The following is a 17,892-nucleotide window of genomic DNA, read 5'->3' as shown; positions in this document are numbered from 1 at the left end:
TCAATTAAACTGAACTGGGCTACAGTTTCTTTATATTCAGAAACATAACATCCTATAAAGGAGAACATAGATACACTATATTGTCAAAAGTATTCACTCAGTGATCCAAATTCTTGAATTACTACATGCACATGCAAACATTTGTGAAAGAATGGCTCGCTCTCAGCAGCTCAGTGAATTCGAGCATGGTACCGTGACATGATGCCACCTGTGCAACAAATAAGGTTGTGAAATTTCCTCACTACTAAATATTCCACAGCCAACTCCTAGCGGTAGTATAACAAAGTGGAAGTGATTGGGAACCAAACCAAGACAGCCACGAAGTGGGAGGCCATGTAAAAGTGGATGCTGAGGAGTATAGTGTCCGGAGGTCGCCAGCTTTCTGCAGAGTGTGTAGACCTCCAAACTTCATGTGGCCTTCAGATCAGCTCAAGAGCAGTATGTAGAGAGCTTCATGGAAAGGGTTTCCATCCAAGCTTTACATTAACAGAATGCAGAATGCAAAGCGTTGGATGCAGTGGTGAAAATGTGAGTTTGGACCGTATTTGTCTGACTGCACTGTGCCAAGTGTAAAGTTTGGTGGAGGGAGGATTATGGTGTGGCTTTGTTTTTCAGGAGTTTGGCTCGGCACCTTAGTTCCAGTGAAATATACTCTTAATGCTTCCGCATACCAAGATATTTTGGATAATTTCATGCTTCCAGCTGATTTTGGGAACTGTTCTAACATCTCTGAGCACTAGTGGAGAAAGCTCGGTCCGATAAGACATTGAAGTTGGGTGTAGAAAACCTTGACTGGCCTCCTCATCCAACATCATTGTCTGACCTTAGAAATGTGCTTCTGGAAGAATGATCAAAATTCCCAGAAACACATTCCTAAGCCTCGTGGAAAGCCTCCCCAGAAGAGTTGAAGCTGTTATAACTTCAAAGAGTGGACTAGCATCATATTGAACACTATGGATTATGAATGTGATGTCACTTAATGTGATATGAATGCAAAGGAGGATAAGTGAATACTTTTGGGAGTATAGTGTATTTCTCTTCACTACAATGCAGACTGCATATCAACAGCGTGAAATGTGAAAAGTGACAAAACTCGTTGAAAATGTTAGTGTAAGATTAGATTTCTTATCGTCTTCTTTATTTGCGATTGATTTGCAACTTTGGGTTGTTCATATTAGCAAAATGCATTTTTTGCAAAAGCCCAAAAGTAGACACTCATAGTGTTTGTGTTATTATTCAGACTGTTGCACACTAGTTTGGTGAAATTCTCCATTTCCTCACGAACCCAAAGGTGAGGCACTTCAGGACGGGCATGCCGACGTTCATCAAAGGACGCAGGGTAAAGAGCATGCAGTACAAGGCCTGGAGAGACAGGTGTCCAGTTTCATCGCCATATTTCAGCGCTAAAATGGGTGAGTACAGCGGGCTGGTCAGATTGTGGAAATATGGATTGCTGGCTTCGATCATGCTCATTGTACGCTACAAAGAAAGATAAGACAAATGGAAAGACACCATCTGCAGTCAGACTTAAAGGATTAATCCAAAAGGAGTCAGATGGATTAGACTGAGTGAGTCATAATGACACAGTTTATGAACTTACTTTGGCAATGTGATCAGGTGTTTGTCCCAGTATCTCAAATATATCCACAGCACCAGGGAGATAGAAATTCCTGAAGTAATTCACTGTGTCGGGATCAACACTAGGCCACTCCTTCTCTTTCATGCCCTGAATCATCTTTAACTCAAATTCTGTGTGCACGGGGCCTGGCTCCAGCATTGATAATCTACGGAGAGAAAAACACACAACAAAGAAGTAAAATAGTTACAAAGTTAAATAGATTAAAATGAGCTTTCACTGTTTTAAACACAAGTTTGCTCGGATTTTTGACACAACTGGATAGTTAAACTGTTTTGAATGAAAAAAGGAGGGAAAAAACCCCCAAACCAAAACATTCTTATGCTGTTCTGTTGGTTTTATCAGTTATTTGTTTAATCCCTTTTTTCAGATTGAAATTCAACTAACAAAATTTTTGGACAGTGGATTGCCATGTAAGTTTTTTTTAGAGTAAGTCATCTAACATGCCTGTTGATCCCTGAAATGTTCCTTAGCTCGGCCATTACGTTGATATTTATTGTTTTTTGTGAAATGTCTCGAGGTTATTAGACGGATCCTCTTGGGACCATAAATGTTTGGACAAAATGTCACGATAATGTTGAATATTTGTTGAACATTTCAGTTTGCACCAAAGTAGTAGTGTACCAACCAAAACAGTAACATGAAGCAGTTATTTGTATATTTTTTTTTACTTTTGCAGCTTATCCTACTTGATGCTGGAATTAGGGGGAGGCCTCTTTGATTGACAGGTATCCCAGCACAGGTACTTACAGCCTGCTAGACGGTCACTACTTCAGTGCATTAAACCGAACTTCTGCACCATGTGTGTGCTATTGGAGCCTTTTGAAGCTTTATTTAATGGATAATCTGAGTAATATTTTGATTTGCTGTTTGGTACAGGCCATCCAAGAAGTTTTTTTTTTGCAGCATTTTGTGGAGTCCAAAATCCCTGGATAATGTCACAGAGTCTACATCCATCTTTTATACTCTCTACAGGCGGGCCTACCTTGACAGATTACTACACTGAAATGTAATGTTCCTAAATCAGTTCCACCCCATGCTTTGCCTTCAAAATGTCAACAGTGTGACGGTGAAAAAACTTTCAGCTTGAGGCTTCCCAAACTAATGGAAATTCAGTGACTAATGGGTAACCTCAAAGTTTGTTTGTTCATCTTTTATTCACAGCCACTGATTACTGTCTTTTTAACAGTCAGTTGTACTCACATGACATTAAAACTCAAAAGCTGCGCAGCCAGACCCTCGCAGAAGCCCTCAAGAGCAAACTTGGAAGCTGCGTATACCTCGTTAAACGCCACCCCTGTGAAAAACAAAGCGTACATGTAATCTCACAGATTGGCTGTTCACACATGTTTCTGAAGTCATACACATTAGTCTCTTCATATGTCCGCACTTCCATTAGCCTGCTGTCCACCCGCCTAACCGTCAAACTGAAGCTGACAGACGTGTTACTTCCCCCGCCACACCTCCTCTCCCTTCATACGTCTACGTCTGCTCACCTTGGAGTCCCATCACACTGCTGATCACTATGATGCGTCCCGCTCTCCTATTCTTCATGTCAGGCATCACCTCCTTGATCAGACGAACGAATCCATAGAAGTTGGTCTCAAAGACGTTGTTCATCTCGTCCATAGGGATGCTCTCCACTGGACCCACCAGGCCGATGCCTGCATTACTTACTGGTTTGGAGAAAAAGGATGAATTGAAGAAAAGGTGATATAGTATAGTATCAAAGTATAGTGATGCCTTCGTTGTACTCACTGAGGATGTCTATGTGTCGATCTTTGATGCTGTCGACACACTGTTTCACCGACTCGTCACTGCAGACGTCCAGTTCAGCCACAAAAACAGTTTTGCCGTACAAATCCCCAGCAGCTTTCACCAGATTATCTTTACGTTTCAGGTCACGCATCGTAGCTATTACTGCAGACAACATGGTGACAGAAAAGAGAAAAAAGACAAAAAATAATAAGCTGGGATTAATGTTCACATGTTTTGTTATCTTAGCCTCATTCTGTGATTTGTTTCATCTCTATCAGCTTTGCAAAAACAAGATTGCCACAGAAACGCGACATTTTTATTTAACCATTATTTATAGGTAATCCCACTGAGACTCAGTGTCTCATTTGTTTCTGTCATCTGTTTCAGACACACATATTAAAATTACAACAAAAGAAAGAAACAATAAATGTTTACACAGTCATATCAAAAGCAGGAACAAGTTCCCAGTGATGATTTCGCAAGGACATGGAAATGCAGTCGTGCTGAGAAGTGGCAAAAACTTTGGTTTGCTGAGTTTAGCCACTGCCACCCCATCCAGCTAGAGCCATCGTGCTATAAAGAAGACCTCCTCTGTGAAAACTGGAGAGAAACCCTGCCTCAAGCCAAAAACAAGGACGGGGCTTCTCTCTACAAACTTGAATTGGCAACTGCATGTTGCCCTTGACAAACAACTGAAGTTTTTGCAACATAATGTCACGACTTCACTCCAGCCATCAGAGATGATCATCATCTTAGCTGACAAAACACCTGATCACACTGGAACTCAGGAGCTGGAAGATCTATAAGCTCACAGAGGTTGGCTATATCCTATAGGTAAACATACAGGATAAAGTCCACACACATGGCCTTCATCCTGTGCGCACATGCCTACTTTTCATGATTCAAACATGACTTATTTATTAGTTGTCACTTTCTAAATAGCAGAAGGGGAATTTATGCTATAGATAGCCACCATAGTAATGATAAACCTTAAGTAGCTTTCTGTGATGATGCATAGTATGCAGACTGGCATTAGCCTTGCCATGACACATCACCTGCCTGCTCCAAAAATAGCCCGGTCAGCCTTCACAGCCTCGTCCGTGAGATCCTTGAATAAAGCAATTATTACACTAACTGTGGCTGGCTTCCTCTTTTTACCTGTTGTCTGATGTTTTAAGAGAGACTAAGGTCGAAATTGGCAACACAGACATCTACACAGCATCATGTAGCGAGCTAGGAGAGTGTTTCCTTTCACTGCAAAATGCAGTTTCTGGCCTTAATGTTGGAGCAATACCCTGAGCACCACTGACAATCACTGACCGCTTCGAAGTCCATAATCTTTCTAGTTACATTTTTCATCCTCTGAACAAGTAATTCTTGGCTATGGTTCTAGAGGTAGAGCAGGACATGTAATCTGAAGGTTGGTGATTTGATCTCTCACTGCTCTGGATGCCAAAGTCTACTTTTGAGTTTCCCAATACATTAATCACTGTGTGATTGAGTGAATGTGACATGTTGTATGAAGCACTCTAAGTGCTCGATCAAATTGGAAAAGTGCTATATACGAACCAGTTCATTTACCATTTAACATAAGATAAGACAAGATAGCCTTTAATAGTCCCACAGTTAAGAAATTTGCTTTGTTACAGCAGCAGAGTATAAGTATGCATTTTTCCCATGCTATGATATCATTGTTTATGACTGTTTAATAGTATCAAAAGACACAGAGAGGCATTAATATGACTAGCAGGAGAAATGGAACAGTAGAAAGGCAGCATTACATACATATATAATTAGCTGTGACTGGGTGATGTAATGATTTTTAACACAGGCCGTGTGTTCCTACAGTTTGGTATTGGATGTAACAGAGAGGGCGTAGGAGGCAGCCTTTGAAGGAGTGCACGCAGCTTTGATTTGGATTAGATCTGGTCTGATGCTGCAGAGTCTTAGTTTCTCTGGCAAAACTCGACGCGCTGTATTTCAGTGCAGACTGGCAAAAAATTGCTTCTCATGCTGGCGCACATGTCTGTAACAAGCTGTGCAAGTACTGGAGATCTGTTTTGTAGAGCTAACAGGTTTTTTGGCGATAACCTGAGAAAATGACAGCAGTTCTCTTCAGTAAATATATATGATATATGTGGCAGAATACTGTTGATGAGGACATGAACCATTTCCTTTAAATATCCTCAAATCATTGGTATTTGCACCTCCGCTTTTGCATTTCTGAAGCAAAGAGCTCCAAAGAAGGTCAACTTTGACCTCCAGGTTCTACATTGAGTAAAAATTTCAGCCAATAGCTTTGTAAGAGACTTATTTGTTTTTTAAGAGTGTTGCATTACAAACACGATCATTTTACAACTTAACAACACTAAAAAAAAGACAGTAGAGGATAAAGCTCCTGTGATAAATTATATTAGTTTTTAATTATTTCACTGAACTTTGTCTGTTTCCCTATGTCTTTTAACACAACTGTAGCCTGTTCACATGCCAGACCAGTTAAAATCTAATATATAGGTATCATCTACCTTCCTCACTCATGTACCCACCGTGATAGCGCTGCTTTTCATCCTCGGCCAGCATTACGGCAATCCTCAGGCCGATGCCGGAGGAACAGCCTGTGATCAGCACCACTTTCTGCCCATGTCTCTCCATGGCTCTGCTCAAACTGATACTAGCAGACAAGCAGCTCAGCAGGATGAGTGATACTTTCAGATGAAAGCCATTATAAGAGGATAAACTCAGAAAGGGAGTCACATGGACAGGCCACACACCACACAATGCATGAAGACTGGGATTATCCAACAGCTTTGCAGGCATAATATAACTGTTAAAACTGAAAAAAAGGACAGTAGCATGTGGAAGAACCATACACAACCACAGCAGCCTGTCACCTCATCATTGCAACTACTACTGTCTCATTCTTCAACCAGCATTTGTCACATCACCCAGTACGGTTGTTTTGGTCACTCTGGCACAAACAGGTTGTGATCCCATAAGTGTTCAGTGGGGTTGAGGTCGCTCCGTTCCATCCTCTCCAATCCCAAATTCTGGAGGCAGTCTCTGAAAAACCCCACTGTGTGTGAGCAGGTTTTTGTCATCTTAGAGGAGAGAGTTGAGTCTCAGACTGTGGAGATATGGGATTGCCACTGGTTGCCATCTCATCTTGATATTTCTCTGCACTGAGATTGCTTCCAGTAAAGATGAGCCCTATTTTTCCAGTGAGGGAGATGCTGCCACACACTGTCACACTGCCTCCACCAAAAGCTGTTATTCTATCAGTGCAGCAATCAGCATAGTGTTCTCTGTGTCTTCTCCACACTTCGACCCCATGATCCAGCAGAATCTGGACTCATCACTGAACATAACGTTCCTCCACAGCTTCAGGTTCCAGTGCACATGTTGGTGACACCAGTGTAAACGGGCCTGACAGTGAAGGGCAGTTATGGCAGGCCTCCTGACAGCTCTATGAGACCAGAGATTAGCTGTGTGCAGTCTGTTCTGGATTGTCTGGTTTTCTCTTTGTCCTGGAAACCTTCACTGCAAATCTGTAAAAGACTCCCTACAGTTCCTAAGTGCTGACAAGTTGAGGAATTGGTCTTCTTGGCACGCCCACTTTGTGGCGTGTGTCTCACATCCATTATATGGAACCTGGCCTTCAGTTTGGAGATTCAAAAAATGCTGTAGCTTGGCTTTGCAGAACACCATTTTCAGGTTACCCTGTGGCATGAGCCATGTCCAGATCAGTCACATGTGTCTGTGCCATGTGTCTGCGTGGAGCAGACACCAACTGTAGCAGGGTTCTGCTGCTGGTGTCAGTCAGGAGCCTGAATGTCAGCACCTGGGGTACCAGAAGTTCAAACAAAAGTCAACAGCAGAACAAGCTTTTTGGTACTGGCAGAGAAGTTTGGCAAGTTCTTCATGGGCGCAACTCAGATACTCAACTTTGCTGCTCAACCCACAAATGCATTTTTCTAATAAATGTGACACCATTTTAGGGGAAATAAAAAGACTTTCCAATGGTGTAATTTTTGTTGCTAAGAAGCATTGTTACAACAAAGAAATAATCCACCAAACACAAGTTTTTGTACTTTTTGTGTTAAGTTTAGATGTCAGCTTGTGTAGACCTCCACCAAGAAATTTGGCGACTCCCAGTGGTCAACATGATTACTTTCAATAGATAAACTTAAATTACTGAAATGTAATCAAAATATAAAGGGCAGTGTTGCGCTAGCAGCACAAAGGATAAAAATAGTATAATCTACAATAAAAACAACTTTGACAAAAGTACCAATTGTCCATACTGAAGGCCTTATATGTGAGGCAGTGCAAAATGTTATATACAGTAAACTGAAAAAAAGGCCATGTTGGATTTACTTGATTCAATAGTGGACATTGGTTGCACACAAATGTTTTGCTTTGGCAGAAACTTAAACAACTGAGTTAAATCAACACAACTTTTTCATATTCAATAAACATGCATTTTGTGTTCATAAAACGCGATTGAAACATGTTTAAATGAAGTAAGTTGAGCTCTTGGAATATTTTAATCCTTCACAATTTTGTCATTTTATTTCAACACTATTCAATAACTTTTACCCCAATACTACTTGGTCACTTAAGTACGACATGTTGTCTTCATATTACATAATGTTCAACAAAGTCTAGAGTCTGGTTACCATGAAAACTGAATGGATATACAACTTCCTTCTATCTTTATCCTGGTTGCAGGGGGGTTGGGAAATAACCCTGAAGTGATAGTTACAAGGCAGGGTACACCCTGGACAGCTCACAAGTCTATCGCAAACCACTATTTGCGCTTACATTGACAGGTAATTTAGAATCACCAGTTAACCTAACTCTAACAACTGCATGACTTTTAACTGTGGGAAGAAACCAGAATACCCAGAGAGAAACCTGCAAACTAGCCAGAATGTGGATTTGAACCCAGGACCTTCTTACTGTGAAGCAACAGCACTAACCACCATGCTACCAATCCAGACTTACCAAAAGTAGGAAAGCTATGATTTCAAGGCTTGATGCAGAATTTTTTTGTATGTTTTTGTCCTTGACAGGTTAATCCACAATAAATAGCAATAGCATGCACGTGGTGTGTGTGTAGTTGTCTGCCTCTTATAACTCCAGTGATTTTCCTGCAGTTTGACATCTCGCGTGATCTTGTGAATTTCATGAGTTCAGAAACTAACCGCTCTTACTAGATTGTATCATGTCAACAAGAACAAATTAAGTTGTTGAATTTCGTACAGATCCTTCATGATTTAATTACGTTCATAGAAACATGAAATTATTGTGTTCAAATTACAAGTTAGACTTTTTTAATGTAACAACCACCCAATTTACCTTTTACGGTATACCAAAAAAAGTAGAGGCGACTGCTCAACTTGACTGAGATGGATGCCTTCCTGAAACCATGATCCAAAGCGCGTGAGACTGAAATCCCGTGCAGTGTCGTAGTAAGTTATTGACTGCACTCGAACATGATATGAACAATTTAATCTAGCCTCTCTGCATATCATGTAGTTTCTACACTATATAGTGACACTTAGCTTTAAAGCATGAGGCACTTGTGTTAAATACACGCAAGATGCTTATGTAAATCCAAAAGCTGGCCAATCCCTTTTTTTCAGTGTAAAGAGAATTCTAGCAAATAGTGTAAATGGCATTAATAAATGTACACCACTAATCTAAGAAGAACAGCAAAAATGTTTGATACAAAAATTTGTAAATGTGTGTGGAAACTGTGGAAGCCTGACAGGTGTGTTTACCTGTCACAAAAAGGAGAGCACGGAGTGTTTTTTAGAGAATGGTATGAATGATTTCCTGATGTGTTCTTCATGGCAGAGAGGGTAAAGAAGGAGAAGGAGCTCAGCCCCCTCTGTAGTGAGGAGTTGTGGGGGGAGATGGGTTATTCATTGTGACTACTCCAGATTCCAGTTGAGGTTCCAGCTGTGCATTAAGTTGTTGAGTCTGATCAATTTACTTTAGCTTTTGTTCTAAGACAAAGAAATAAGACCATTAACACAATGGTGTGGATTCTTTTTTATTTTGGAGCACAAACATATACACACACGCACTTCAACACAAGACAGTAGCTTCCAGTCATACATTTAAGACAACCTACCTGAAGCAGGAGGTACAGGGACTTGGGAAATATGCCTGGAATCTATTCTCTTCTCCAGAAAATCAGCATGCATGTGTGCCAGAATCCAATTGAGTCTTGTTGCCAAAACAGTGCTGTTACTTGAAGAGCTCCTAATAATTATGACTAATAATATCACAAGTGCCTTTAAATATGAGATCATTTCCCTCTGAGAGTCTGATCATAAGCAACGTGCCAAAAATTGTGCTTACAAAGGAAATAATTGCTCTTTCCTTCTGATACTTTGTAATTCTCTGAGATAACTTACAGTATGTTGCCAAAAGTGTTTCTGTAGAAATAAAATAGAATAAAACTGAATTTATTTTAAGCCCAATCACAAAAACTGTAATGGGATTCCAGATTTGTGGAAAACCTGCAGCCAGATCACTCCATAAATAATAACAATAATAACAATAATACTAATTATAGTAGAAAATCACCCTTGTGCACTTTTTATGACAATATCCGTTGAAATTTGGTCAAAAATTTGCATGCACATACACAAAAAAAAGGAAAGAAAAATACACATCTTTTAGACATAACAAATGCAAATGAAGCATGTGTGTGCGCATGTGCGGAGTTCGCAGTCTGTTAGACTTCTTCATTCATAAACTTCTTGTACTCCCAGTGAGCTGCTTTAACTTTTGATAAGTTTCTGCAGAAATCAGGGAGCCTATTTTTCTTTTATCGTGCACATGTGAGAAGGCTATGGTGTGCGTCTGAAGAGAGCGTGGGGTGGGCAAAGACAGACAGGCACTGGAATTTGGAATCTGCAGCGGCATATTTTTATTAGTTGGGCAGCACCGCTGTCCTGTCCTAGCATGCTGTGTATGTGTGCCTTCAGAGGGGGGGAGCAGTCAGTGCAAAGTGGCACACTCGTGTTTGTAAAAGAGAGCAGTCCCCCCCCCCCCCCCCCCCCCGGTAGGTTATTATTAATATTAAAGTCTAATAACAAAAAAGTGTGCATGTGCTCGTGCGTGCCATCGCTGTATTGCAATCTGTGCTCGTGCACGCAGGGCACACAGGCGCGCCAAATCACAGAGACATCACATAATCCCTAAATCACTCATCCAGTATTGATGCTAAGAGTGACACGCGCAGTAATTATGGTTTGAGCACAGCCCCACGAGCCTAGAAGGAGTCTCCGGGGAGGCAGGGAGGGAGGGGTCGCCCTGCAGAGGAGGAGAGGGGAGGGAGGGGAGAGAAAGTGAGGAGTTCTCTGCGGGTGAAGTTAGAAACACCTTCCCCCAGATCAAGGGGCTCTTCATCACCGGTCTGCCGTTTTCATCCGTCCACCCAGAAGTCAAAGAGCAAAGAGAGCGGTGTGCGGGCTCCTGGGTATCACCTGTAATCAGCTGAGTCCGCTTTTATGCATGCGCGCTCTTAATTACAGCTGCGCATTAAGACGCACGGGCGCTGCCAGACTGTTGAAGCTCTCTGGTGCAGAGTCAGAGCCGTGTCCAGAGGAGCGAAGAGCAGCCGCGACGGAAGTGTTTCATTAATAAATTCATGATGGATCGATGGAGCCAAGTGCGCCTGACGTGGCTGCTGTTGCTGCTCGTCGCCTCGCTGCACACCTCAGGAGCAGGTAGGATGAAGCATCCACGCTTGTTTATTAGTTTATCTTGTGTTAATAACTGATCCTCTAACTTCAGTTACCCAATTAAACGATGTATAAAAAAGTTGAATTGGATCCTCCCTCCTTATCTCTCCTCCTCTAACCTTGTCACATAACTTGTCACCGCCTGCCCTCCAAGTCTCATGAGCCAAGTCTGAGTGTCCTTTTTAGCCCATCCTCGATCCTGTTTTCATGCATTTACAGAAAATGCACCGTCAGCCACTTGTTTGGTTCAAAACTTCCTAAAACTCTTATCCATAAATACGTCTTCTAGTCATTTTCTTTGGCCTCCTTTTGAGGTATAATGTCATTCCTCTGTGTTATGCAGACCTAAGGCTTATTGAACTGAATCACCTTTCTCGAGCCCACTGCACATTTGCTAGACATTGGTAAGATGTCGGCCTATATGTCCAGACTTGTTAGTCCATACCTGCTGCATCTGTCTGTTCTCTCATAGCACAGCTTACGGGGTGTTTAGCCCATACAGCTGGGTAATGAGGAACAGACTGAGGCAAATTAAAGTGAGCTGTACTGAACTTAAACTGGAGATCCTTGCAGCAGCTCCTGGAGCTGCACCAGAACCATATGTGGAGGACTTTAACTGTCCAGGGCTTTTAGAGCCCAGGGTGGACGATGTTCATCACCAGCACAAGCTCAAGTGAGCTTCTTTTTATTTTACAGAATGAGAAAAGCCTCCAACAGTCCATTTTATGGTTACTGACATCATACAGCTCCTCTGAGGAACTCAGTGAAGTGCAAAGAAATAGTTTGTTTTAACCTGCTAAGCCAAGACTGACTGAACCTTAGTCAAGTGAGGCCACATACTTTCCCGTGGCTTCTTAAAACTTGTGAAAACAAGTTTTTTTGCTCAGTAACACAGTCCTGCTTCAAAATGAATTTTTGACCTTTAACCCTCCTGCCATCCTTTAAAAAACTCACACCCATCACCCTAGGGACCATTCTCAGCCACGCCATAAAAAGACCATATATCCATATTTTATTCCACTTTAAATTAGCCAACCTTGTAAAACTACTTCTCCCTGAAATATTCATGTAAAGTTTTAATTATATTTTCGTTGTTTTAACCCTTCAAATCCCAGTGTTATTACATGAGCGCCCTGTGTTATAAGCCCCAAAAACCAAAAAACGAAACTAAATATTTCCACAAAAAACCAGTTGAAGTAATATGTGATTGTCATTATAAGTAGGCCTTTAGATGGACCAAAGATTGGCACCAACATACATTTTGACCTGCCATTATTTTTTTTGCATTTTTTTTGCAATTTAAAAATTAAAACTTCAAGGCCCTGAGTCTTCATTGACATCCAAGAAAAGAAGAAAAAATAAAATCATATGATGATAATTTGGGGTTGAAAAATAGCGTTTATAATGGAAGTCAATGGGCAGAAAATGGTCCCCAGGGTGATGGGTGTGGGGATTTCTGCTGCTCAGCCATTTTAGGCTGATTTAAGGAATTCACACTGGAATATTAACATTGACAGGTAAAAACTATCCTGTGGCAAGTTTGGTTATATTCCACTGAACACAGTGGAAATGGCAGCCATTTAACACATAGCAGTGGCACAAAAAGGTCCCAAGAAGGCAGGAAGGTTAAGTCATTAGCCAACAATTCACCTCAGTGTGTCTTTAGGTGTTTTGGAACATTTTTCTTTGAGCGCTTGAACGGCTTTTTGTTCACTTTAGCTTAAAGACATGAGGACATCATCACCTGTGTTTGAGCTTCATTCTTAAATCTGGAAATGGCACTTATAACAAAACAAGTCCAGTGTTGGATATTGGATTAAGATCATGTAAACTAAGGGAACAGCTGAAGATGAGCTAATTTAGTCAGTCACACTTTAAAGTGCTTCTCAGGGACATAAAATGCTTCAGAAAATGAAGGATAGGCTTAAAAAAGTCCAGGCTGAACTGTGTTCTTCATCTTCTAACTGTTCTTGTTTTCCTCATTTAATGATGGTTTCATTTGAAATCCCCCCAGGAGTAGCGAGCAGGTGACTTGGCAAACACTCCACCATGTTGTCTTCACGTGCTCCGTCTGAGAAGATGCTGAGAAAGCATAAAACTATTTGTGTTATGTCTCAATAACCTTTAATAGCATCTGCCTTTGTGTTGGAGATTAAGAAAAAACTTACGATGCCATATTTCAAGGTTCATTATCCTCCATCGCAGTGTAAAGTAGTAACACACACATACTCACATACCTTATCTGTGAAGGTCATTTCTAAGCTGACTAATGTAACCTCTGGACCAGAAGGTCATCTCAGGTCAAACTCAGGTTATAAACCTGACCTGGAGGCATCTTGAGCGTGTCTCAAGATGTTCTTGTAAATAAGAGTTTATTAGAAAATATCCCACTGAAGCGAAGAGAAACACAGATTCACAAAGAGTGAAAACACATGAACAAACACTCTTTTGTTTACCTCATCAGCTCTTTTCCAATTAACGAACAAACTCTTGTATTTTTTAACAGCCTTTGGTCACTCTTGATATTTTTCTCATGGTAGGAAAAGGTCACGCACCTGGCTGTCCAACAGGTTTTGTTTAAATTATGAGCTCAGACCTCAGAGCAGCGTGGCCTGAGGTGTTTCTGACGCCTACCCTTCCTCACTGTGTAACTGATAACTATCAGCCTGACACAGTCTGTTTAGCCATTTTTTCAGTTTGAGGTTTTGCTGTTACAGTCTGACTGACTTACACCACTGACATAACCTATGGGAATGCAACAGATTCACCCTTTTCTCAGCATCAGTTATTAAGGAGTAGGCAGACACAGGTGGTACTGAGCACCTTAGTAAAGGCTCTGCTTTCAGAAGTAAACCTTGGATAAACTGAGCAACACCTGGGTTTACCTTCTGTTTCATGTTAAAATGACTGCTGGTGAAAGATGTTGTACTTATAAGGGCTGGGAGTGTCAGTGTGGGGGTCGGCCTGCCCTGTTAGACTGAAACACTTTGGCAACTAGTGGATGAATTAGAGTTAGAGTATTATCTTTGTACTAACTGGTAATACCTGAACTTCTTATCTGGCACTAGATGTGAGTTTATATTTATCCAACTTTGTTTTTTTAAATGCCTTGTTGTTTAGCGCTCACAGGCAAATATCGGGATAAGACGATGAGGATTGACTGTATCGTTCTGCCTTACCTTAAAGAGAATCTGCCATGCAAGACTCCACGAAGAAATCCCTGAAAACATTCACTCAATCTCTCAATAACTAAATGCAGAGTTTTCCTCCATCTGTACTCAGTTAATGCCGTATATATCCTCAGGAGAAAATTATGTTCACTTTGTTTAAGATCAAAGCAAAATGTCTGGATGGATTGCCATGAAATCTGTACAGACATTTTCTATTCAATGAACACTGCTGATTTCAGGATGATGTGTGACAGCAAAGATAGTCTGGAACTGAATTTTGGTCCAGTGTGCAACGTCTGATGTGGAAAGTTGAAACTGGTATTACGCAAACAGAAAGACACATTAAGACCCTAATTTAAAAGGTTAATGACTTTTAATACTTGTTTTACACAGAAAAAAGTTGTTTTGGAGGAAAAGTATTTCCTCCAAAACAAGAAGGATATATGTATATGTGTATGACTTTAATAATAACAAAACTAAGACATTTTCATCGGTCTCTGCTGTGCTTTGTCTTTAGCTAAATGTTAGCATGACTAAGGTAATTACAATTAGTGCATGAAGGGGAACCAGTCCCCAAAAAGCAAAACAAAAGAATCCACATATGCTTGATATGTCAAAACAGAAAAATTACTCAGATGGAAAAGTCATTCTCAACCATTTTCATCTACTTATACAATTAAAGCTTGTCCCAGCTGTCATAAAACAAAAGGTTCGGCTCACTCCTATCAGTGCACTGAATCGCCAATACAGAGAGAGAGGGAAGGTTTTGAACCACCAGTTAACCTAACATGCATGTCTTTGGACTGTGGGAGGATGCCAGAGGGTGCCCACACAGGCACAGGGAGAACATGCAAACATCACACAGAAAGCCCACAGCTGGCTTGTGTTTTCTAACTCAGGACTTTCTTTCTGTTAGGTGACAGCAGCAACCACTGTCCCAAACAACACAATGCTAAGGAAACACAGGAATTTACATGCACTCAAAATATGAAGACTTTAAAGGCCCTACATTAATACAAGAAAAAAAAAAGCTTTTAGTTAAACTCGTTTAGTTCAAATCAGCTGATGCCTGGGTATTTTACTGCCGGGCTGTGTAAACCGTCTGGGTACGTATAAAAAGTTTCTAAAAGGACCCCAAGAAACACGTGTTGAACCACTGGTGATTTCAGGCTTTTATTTTGAAATATCAGACAAAGCACTTTGAAATGAAGGATGCATGTACAGGATTAACCTTTGAGCCAGCTGCGAGCCGTGGCCAAGTGATAAAATACAGAAAAATCATGAGATCGGCGTTGCATTCCTTCTTTTTTCTGGGACAGCAGCTCTCCAGTGAATGCATTCAACTTATAATCTGACACGAGGAATCATATTTATTTCTCTATTATCTGTTTTTTTTTTTTTTTTTAATAAAATCATGCTTTGATGTTAAGGTGCTGATAGATTTTTCACCATTTGTATATTTTTTTTATGACTCTGGCACAGCTTTAATTTTTTCCATGTTTAAAAATATGCTCACCCTTTGTTCTCCAAAATCAAAGCTACCATATGATGCAACAGCCAACAATAATAGGGGCCAGAGCCACATAAAGCAACAAGTATCGACCCGAGAAGAGCCGGAGCCCTGCGACTGACAAATATTGATGCAGTCTTTGATCGGCGTTTGAGAGGAAGCCTGCATGAGAGTCAGACTGTATGCACTGTACATACACTGTACATACAGTGAGAGTGAAACTCTCATTTAGGTAAAGAGAAGGGAGAAGATCACAAATAAGACGCAGATTCCTCGAAGGAGATCGGAAGCACTTGTCGCAGGTCTGTTTGTAGGCTTCCCTCTCTCTGACGCTGATATTATGGATTCATCGAAGCGCTTGTGTAAATTTATGCACAGACTTGTGTGTGTGTGTGTGTCTGACAGCAGGAGAGACAATCCAGTGTGTTTTCTTGATCAAAGCCAGCTGAACTGGGCGGAAAGAAAACATATGGTCTCCCTATCCTATTTTCTACAGTCTGCCCCTTTCTCTTCCCCCTGGCTTCCATCCTCCCTGTTCTTATTATTTCCTGGTTTTGTCTCTGTGGAGACGAACCTTTTAGAGGGACGTTGGAGCTATGAGACGTTTGAGTCTACAAAAAAATAAAAGGATAGTAATGACAGGCTCCTAGGGCACATGCTCTGTGGGGGGTTTGTGCCCTTGAGTGCCCTCTTTTTATGTGTGTGTGTGTGTTTTGGTGCAGTGTAGGAAACCTTAACTGCAAAGTGTGTGCTATTGCATTCTTTGCTATTATTGAGATAATGGTACGCTAATCAGAAACACACACAGATAGCAAAAAAAAAAGTTGCCAGTCTTCAAACATCTGGTTACCAGAAAATCCATAGTCTTTCCAACATGGTGCCAATTTAGTTGTTGGTGTGTTGTTTGCGTCTGGCTTTAGTGCTGCAGTCTAACTTGTGTTCATCCAGTCATCCACCCGTGTAGATAAAGTTTTTCATTTCTTACAGTTTAAGCTCAAAAAGCCATGCTGAAAGATTTCTTTATCTGAGATATGATGCTGAAACCGTACCCTCTTCTTATAGTCAAGATATCTCAGGAATGACATGTGTAGTAGGCGTGTTGGAGTTTCACTGGTCTGGCCCTCTTGAGATTAAAGGGGCGATCGTGGCTCAAGAGTTAGGAGTTCGCCTTGTAATCGGAAGGTTGCCGGTTCGAGCCCCGGCTTGGACAGTCTCGGTCGTTGTGTCCTTGGGCAAGACACTTTACCCATTGCCTACTGGTGGTGGTCAGAGGGCCCGGTGGCGCCAGTGTCCGGCAGCCTCGCCTCTGTCAGTGCGCCCCAGGGTGGCTGTGGCTACAATGTAGCTGCCATCACCAGTGTGTGAATGTGTGTGTGAATGGGTGGATGACTGGATGTGTAAAGCGCTTTGGGGTCCTTAGGGACTAGTAAAGCGCTATATAAATACAGGCCATTTACCATAAAGTGAGCTGTGTTTGCTCCGTGATATAAAATGAGTCTGACATCGCTGGTCTACTGTATGTTCAAGGAATCAGTGTGAGACAGAAGATCAGACTTCAGACTGTTACTTCCACTCTTGGCCGTGTGTGACATCATTAAAATGGGATCTCTGGGTCTGGCTGTTTGCAAAGAAGCTGGTTAAACCTTTTGTTTGTGAGCGGCAGCGAATCAGAAAGCATATATACGTGTGCACCTGTTGGAGGTACACTCAAAAGTGCCGCTTTCTAGCACTGACCTTTTGACCTTTTTTGTTTTATTTAAAGTAACTGGATAAATTAAATTAGATACATTTAAGTGAATATTAACTGTATTTAGCATTAATATGACCCTTTGACTCCTCCACAGCACTGATTTTCATTTCTAAGCTGTGTTGGAAGGTTTTTGACTTCCGGCACCTGAATCCCCTGATTAGTTTGAGTACAGTAAAGAACATTTTTATACAGTAAAGAGCATCCTGCTGTTTTGTCTTTCTGTTCAAACCACAATCTTTTTGCTTTTTGTGGAGGCTTACACTTGACATACTCTGCATGTATGTGCTTGTTGCTCACGGTGCCCCTCA

General features: G+C 41.2%; 2 protein-coding genes across 2 annotated transcripts in view; one reads left to right on the top strand and one right to left on the bottom strand.

Annotated features, from left to right (window-relative positions):
- Positions 1-1,251: 1,251 nt before the first annotated feature.
- On the bottom strand, positions 1,252-6,046 carry LOC308396033 (retinol dehydrogenase 8-like; the record flags this gene model as incomplete). Its single annotated transcript, XM_080881092.1, has 6 exons — positions 1,252-1,479; positions 1,601-1,784; positions 2,840-2,933; positions 3,133-3,312; positions 3,395-3,556; positions 5,941-6,046. 6 exons carry the CDS (start codon positions 6,044-6,046, stop codon positions 1,252-1,254), a joined length of 954 nt encoding a protein of 317 aa, XP_080737218.1.
- A 4,724-nt stretch (positions 6,047-10,770) lies between these two features.
- LOC308394958 (uncharacterized protein) overlaps positions 10,771-17,892 on the top strand; it is a 49,583-nt gene continuing 42,461 nt past the window's right edge. Inside the window, exon 1 of the mRNA XM_080879595.1 lies at positions 10,771-11,139. Coding sequence (XP_080735721.1) covers positions 11,061-11,139 — 79 coding nt within the window. The 5' untranslated portion in view covers positions 10,771-11,060. The remainder of the gene's footprint in view (positions 11,140-17,892) is intronic.

This window comes from Rhamphochromis sp. 'chilingali', assembly GCF_963969265.1.
Source record: "Rhamphochromis sp. 'chilingali' genome assembly, chromosome: 4".
Lineage (NCBI taxonomy): Eukaryota > Metazoa > Chordata > Actinopteri > Cichliformes > Cichlidae > Rhamphochromis > Rhamphochromis sp. 'chilingali'.
The sequence above is the reverse complement of the archived record's forward strand: the minus strand, read 5'-3'. Positions and strand labels throughout refer to the sequence as shown.